The 6,000-nt window shown below is 56.6% G+C and overlaps 1 protein-coding gene across 3 annotated transcripts in view; it reads left to right on the top strand.

The window, feature by feature from the left end:
* Positions 1-6,000, top strand: part of MPP2 (MAGUK p55 scaffold protein 2) — a 28,600-nt gene continuing 22,600 nt past the window's right edge. The window contains exons 1-3 of one of the 3 annotated variants that reach the window (XM_077853437.1): positions 1-312; positions 1,830-1,893; positions 3,018-3,081. In XM_077853437.1, coding sequence (XP_077709563.1) covers positions 3,051-3,081 — 31 coding nt within the window. In that variant the 5' untranslated portion in view covers positions 1-312; positions 1,830-1,893; positions 3,018-3,050. Of the gene's footprint in view, positions 313-605; positions 627-1,829; positions 1,894-3,017; positions 3,082-6,000 lie in introns of those variants that run through there. The other 2 variants (XM_077853435.1, XM_077853436.1) reach the window with 2 other exon arrangements.

Below are 6,000 nucleotides of genomic sequence, written 5' to 3'. Positions count from 1 at the left end.
GGCCGCTAGTGGGAACAAGTGCTGGCCCGTGCTGCCCCGAGTGGAAAGCGAGCGGGGGGGATCTTGGGCTGTGCGGTTTCTTCCAAACCACCACCTCCCCGCCTGCCCTCCACCTGCACGGAAAGGCTACTTTCTCCGGCTTTTCCCGCGACAGCCAGAGCCCCCTCCCTTCCTCTGGGCTCCCCGTCTCCGCCCCCTCGCGCAGAGGAGGCCTCGCCGCTTTAAGAGCCGGGGTAGCGATTGACAAGCAATAAACGCGGAGCGCCGGGCTGCGCTGGAGCCGCACCGAGCCGGGGGCTGCCCGGGGCGCAGGTAAGCGCCCCCCGACTCCCGGGCCAGCGCCCACCCCCAGGGCCCTTGTTTCCTCTTCGTCCTGGCACAGCACCTGGGGGCCGGTTTCCTGGGTCGGGTCTCCCCGGGCCCCTTCGCTCAGCCTGGTCCCCTCCCTCTCGCCGCCGGCCTCCCTCCTTCCTCCCCGGCTCCTAGAGAGAAATCAGAGCCCGCTGCTCCTGGCTGCTGGCCCGCGCGGTTAGGGCTCCAAGCCGGCGAGCTGCGCGGGGCTCCGGGACCCGCGAGGCCTCTTCGGGGGCTGTGCGCATTCGGGGGACTTCGGGGCCCGGCATTACGTAAGAACCGCGCTGTTCGCGCTTCCGGGGTTGGGGGCGCGAGACAGAGGTTGCACGGGTCCCAGTGGCCCCCCGCGACCCCCTTGGGATGCCAACACCTTAACCTTCCCCGGGAGGGGGTCTTGGGAAGAGGGGAGCGCTGCTTCTTTCTCCTCCCTGGCTGTAGGGGGGGCGGGTCGTGGTCGGGGACTAGGGTTACGGTTTGGAGACCTGAGAGGGGATCGGTGCCAGGAGCGAGGAGCCGGGGTCAGAAAGTTAGGTCAACTAAGGGGTGGGGGCGGGGAGAGTGAGGACGGGAGCGGGGGGCATCCATTCAGTGACCTCATCCCCCGGTCTCCCGCGGGCGCGCTCGCAAAGAGCCTTCTTTGATGGCTCGCAACACGCCCCCCTTCCCCCAGGTCCTAGCGCGCAGCCAGTTAGGGCCCGGCTCGTGGGGCCGGGGGCTCTCCGATGGTGGGGTGCGTGCGGGTCCGCACGTCTCTAGACCCCGGTCCCTCAGTCTGTCTACCCCTCCCCTTGACCGGTCGGTCTTCAAAGCGCCTTTGTCAGACCTTTCTCTCCAACACCTCTTTGTATGCTTATTAGTGGAGGGGTGGGTGGGTGGGTGGGAGGTTGCAGGAAACCTCCCGCTTTCGCGCCGGGGCCGCATCACCTACGGACCCTGGGTGGTGTGGATAGTCTGGAGGTAGGGGTGAGAGGACACCCGAGGCCCAGGCTTTTGGAAGCCGAGGTGCCCGTTCCCAGAAGCCTGGGCCCCGGACCTTGGCCCACAGCCAGACTGGCTTGCCTGGCACTGCTGTTCTCATGTGGGCACAAGCCAGGCCCCGCCCTCCCAGAGGCTGGGGTGGGGGTGGGGAAGAGCTAGCCGATGCTGTGGGAACTGATTACCCAGAGAAAAACCCAGGCAGGCTGGGCAAGACTCCAGGGGACAGGATCCTCCCAGCCTCTTCTCACCTTCCAGTCTCTAAGGAAGGAGGATGTCTGGAGTCCCCTCTGCCAGTAACTGACTGTCAGGGAGAACAGCTCCAGGTTTCAGGTGGTCAGGACCTTGGATGAGGGAGGAGGGAAGGAATAGGGACAGCAGGGGGCGGCACAGGGGCACTGGCTGGCACAGTAGATCCTGGGCATTTCTCCCAGCCTGGTGCTAGCCCGACAGGGGATGCCTTTCTTTTCCCTGAAAACTCCTTTCTTCCATGTCTTTAGGGGAAGATCCAGAAAGAAGGGGAGTCATCTTCAGACCTTTGGAATTTCTGCTACGTGAGCTCAGGTGACCAGCTCTGGCCTGAGGGTGGAAGGGATGGAACTAGAGAGGGTTTTATCAAAACCTGGTGATGGTCCCTCTGGGAAGAATCCTTTTTTTAGGGGGAGGTGAAGTTGTGGCTTCCTACCCCCCGGGCCCAGCAGGCATTCAGTCCTAAAGTGGGCACTGCCAGCTGCTTTCCTCTTCTCCCCCACCCCTGCTGTGAGCCACTGCCTCTTGTTGTCATGGCAACTGGGAATTAGGGTTTTCTCCTGCAGTAAGTGCCCAGGAAGGCAAAGGGAAGAAGGGTAGTGGGGTCTCCCCTGCACCCTCCCCTGGAGAATAGGGAGCACCCTGTTTCCTTGTTCCAGCTCTGGACTGAGAAGGGGCAAAGGGAGAAAGAGGAAGTCAGAGAGGCCTCGGGAAAGTATGACTTCATTTCTGTAGGCCAGCCAGATGAGTGTTTGTTGAGCATCTACAGTGGCTAGGTTTGGGATCCAGAAGCAAAATAAAACAGATGCAGTTCATGACTTCATGGAGCTTACAGTCTAAGAATGCCCATCTTTCCTGCTTTGACTCAAGTTCTGGACTCTTACCACCCCCAAAATAAATAAAGGACAAACAGCAGGCAGAAACACAATTTTTTAAAAAGAGTCATAAAACCGGGGATCCCTGGGTGGCTCAGCAGTTTAGCTCCTGCCTTTGGCCCAGGGTGTAGTCCCAGGATCGAGTTTCACATCGGGCTCCCTGCATGGAGCCTGCTTCTCCCTCTGCCTGTGTCTCTGCCTCTCTCTCTCTCTCCCTCTCTCTATGTCTATCATAAATAAATAAATAAAATAAATAAATAAATAAATAAATCTTAAAAAAAAGATATATACCTTAAAAAATAATAAAAGAGTCATAAAACCTGGATTTTCGATGTAGCTCCCTTTATTAGCTCTGTGACCTTGAGCAAAGCAATTAACCTCTCTGATCCTCCAGCTCCTCCTCCTTGGAGAAATGGGCATGGAATACCTGCTCTTCCTGCTTCCCAGGACTGTGCATCATGCAGTCTCTGGGGAGTGCCCTGATCCTGAGGGGAGGCCCTTCCTAATTCCTTCTGCATTGCCTTGCCGTTGTGCTTTCTCATTCTTTTCTCTCCCTTTCTCCAGGAGAGACATTTCAGAGCCCTTGCAGACCTCACCATGCCAGTTGCTGCCACCAACTCTGAGTCTGGTAAGAAGGGGCTGAGGATGTCCGTTTGTATCAGTAGCTTGGAGAGTGCTGGGCAGGGACTTAAGGGGGGGATAGTAGCAATTCAGACACGGCTGCTCCATCCTGCCACTCAGCCTTTCCTTCGAGCAGCTTCTATGGCCTGGCTGCACCTGTTCCAGGTTGGGGCTGGAGATATAGCACAACTCACCTCCATGGAGGACAGGGGCATGCAATGCCCCAGAGATGATCCACAGTATTGCTGGGGGGTGGGGGTGGGCAGTGGCCTGGGGCCAGGCTGGTTGGTGAGATGGCCCTTAGGACCTGGCCTTTGGAAGATGGCTTGGGGGTGGAAGGATTGTAGTAGAATAGCCTGGGGCTGAGAAGTCCACCATGCTGTGCCCACCAGATGGGTGGAGGAAAGCAACATGTTTGGGAGATGGGGGTGGTGTGCTCCCTGGGGTGCAAGAAGCTGCATTCGGAGAATGCTAGTTCAGGAAGCCTGGATTTGCTTCTGTGGTAGGTCTTAGGCAAGGAGCAGGTCACCCAGATGAGCTAGGAAGTCTCAGGACCAAATTACTTAACTCTTTGGAACCTGTGTTTCCTCTTCTATAAAGAGGTGGATATGAAACTCTAAGTCTATGATGGGGAAAGGATATTCCTATAATTGGAGTATTAACAGTTACTGTGCTGTGCAGCTGGGTTATTAACTCAATTAGCCTGTGACCTTGAGTCCTTTTTAGGACCTAGGTATTCCCATTTGTAAGGTAAGATGATTGGACAAGAGAAGTGTTCTTAACTTTTCTTGGTCCTGGATCCCCTTTTGAGAATCTGAAAGAGCTGTGGGTCCTCACCATAGACAAATGCTTCTGTGCTCAAAATCTGCATTCCACTCTGGGGGTTCATGGGCCCTGGTGTGCATTTGGGGACTTTCTTGGTGAAGTTAGGAGCTAGGAGCCCTAATGCTGCGATCCACTCTGGTTGAGCTCTGAATCGTCTGACATTGCCCTGCCTGGATGCTTCCTGCCCGTGTGTGGCCCCTTCCTGTGCTCTGGGCACTGCTGCTGCCTCTGCAAGATGCTCCAGGTCTGCCAATTTAGTTAGAATGACTCTCCTGTCTGAAAAAGTGAACCAGGAAAGTGAAAGCTACTCTAAGTGGGCCAGACCCTACACTGTGACACCCTCATCCCCCAAGAAAGGCCTTTTCTCCATGTAGTAGAGGAACTGTAGTAATGTCCCCCAGCTTTGATGGCCTTAGAGGGCTCAGCATCCCCATCTTGTGTCCAGCCTGCTGACTCCCTGGGCTCTTCTGCTGTTCCAGTCTGCCTGGGCCCCACTGTAAGCTGCTTAGGGGTTAATTAAACCCATCTCTGAGCCTCTGATTAAGGGCCTCTCAATCTGGGGCTATCCAGTAAACCCATTAATAGTGCCTGGCAGGGGTGTAGAGGGAAGAGAATTTGACTTCTCTGCTGCAGTCCACTTGATGGGTGCAGTGGGGATCAGGCAGGGAGTGGAGGCCAGGAACAAGGGTATAGGCCTGCTTCCTCTGAGGATTCCTGGGGCCCCTGATCTCCTGGGTGTTACGCCATGGCTACTTCTGCCTTCTTGCATCCAAAGGAAGGAGGACAGGAACAAGCAGCTTAACCTCTTGGATCCTGAGTTTCCTCTTTTATAAAGGGATGATGTGTGACCCAAAGGCTATGAGTCTCTTGGCCCTTCCTGCAGGTGGCCCTCTCTGCCCACCCTAGTCTAGATTGGCTCTTAGCCTCAGAAATCTAATGATGGGTCTGCTGCTTCTCATTTGGTGGCCATTTCGGCTTCCTACAGGCCAGACAGCTGTGCTACCGCCTCTGGGGTCAGGGTCACCCTCCCTCTCCCCACTCCCTTCCCGGGGAGATTCCAGCTTTGGGATCTGCAGAGTAAAAGCTAACAATTCCCTTCCCTATGGATCAACACGAACCTCCACATTGTGGAGGGGAGATGGTGTGAATGTATTCTTGCAGAGACCCAACTTTACTTCTAGTAAGTCGAGGGCCCCTTTCCTGAGGGTTGGGGATGAGTTGGGAAATATGTGGGCTATGGCATCAGCAAGTTCAGAGAACTTGCCTCTTGAGTCTCCAGACCTATAGCTCTACACTCTGTTCCCTCTTTACTCCACTTCCTCTTTTCTTGGAATCAAGGCTGGGATGTGGACTGTTTTGAGGTGGAGCTGTCCCTTTAAATTTCTCTTGCATCCCAGGGTTAATGTCCTGGTGTGTAATCCCTCCTGCTGCCATGGCAACCAGGGGTGCGTTCCGACCTGGTGACACTCCTCTGGGAATGGCTGTCTGGTGGCAGCAGCAGCTGGCGGTGTCCTCATGGGTACAGGGTATCAGAGGAATGGTGACACTGGGTTGGGCTAACTGCCAAGTCCTTTGCTCCTGCCCACCCATGTCCCTGCTGCGAGAATGCACCTATACATTTTCCCTTCCAAGATGCCCGACCTGCCCACCGGGCAAGGTCCCTAACCTAAGGGGAGGAGCTAAGGAGAGGTGGGGAGGGGAGGGGCGGCTGCTGAGATGTGGGGTCAGACTGTGAGGCACCCCCTCCCAGCCCAGGGGGGTGTCCCTCCCTACCCCTCCTTTTCCTCCCTGCCCGCCCATCTCGGCTCCCCATGGCTAGCAGTTAGGGGGAGGCATTTGGGGCTTGAGGTATTTGCCCCAGGCCACAGGGGTGTCCCAGCTCCGGACAGAGCACAGAGAGTCATTCTTGGGCGCTTCCTTTGATCCTGAGGGGGGTCATCGTAAAGGAAACGGGGCCTGGAGAAGGAACATAGAGTGGAGGTCTGCGGGCAAGAGGAGGAAGTGGCACGTGTGTATTAGAGGAGAGGCTTCCAGAAGAGGGGGGCGGGAACAAGCTGGGGCCAAATCCCCACCCCGCCCCGGTTTCCCCCAGCGGGGCTGT

This window comes from Canis aureus, chromosome 16 (assembly GCF_053574225.1).
Source record: "Canis aureus isolate CA01 chromosome 16, VMU_Caureus_v.1.0, whole genome shotgun sequence".
In the NCBI taxonomy this organism is placed as follows: Eukaryota; Metazoa; Chordata; class Mammalia; order Carnivora; family Canidae; genus Canis; species Canis aureus.
The sequence above is the reverse complement of the archived record's forward strand: the minus strand, read 5'-3'. Positions and strand labels throughout refer to the sequence as shown.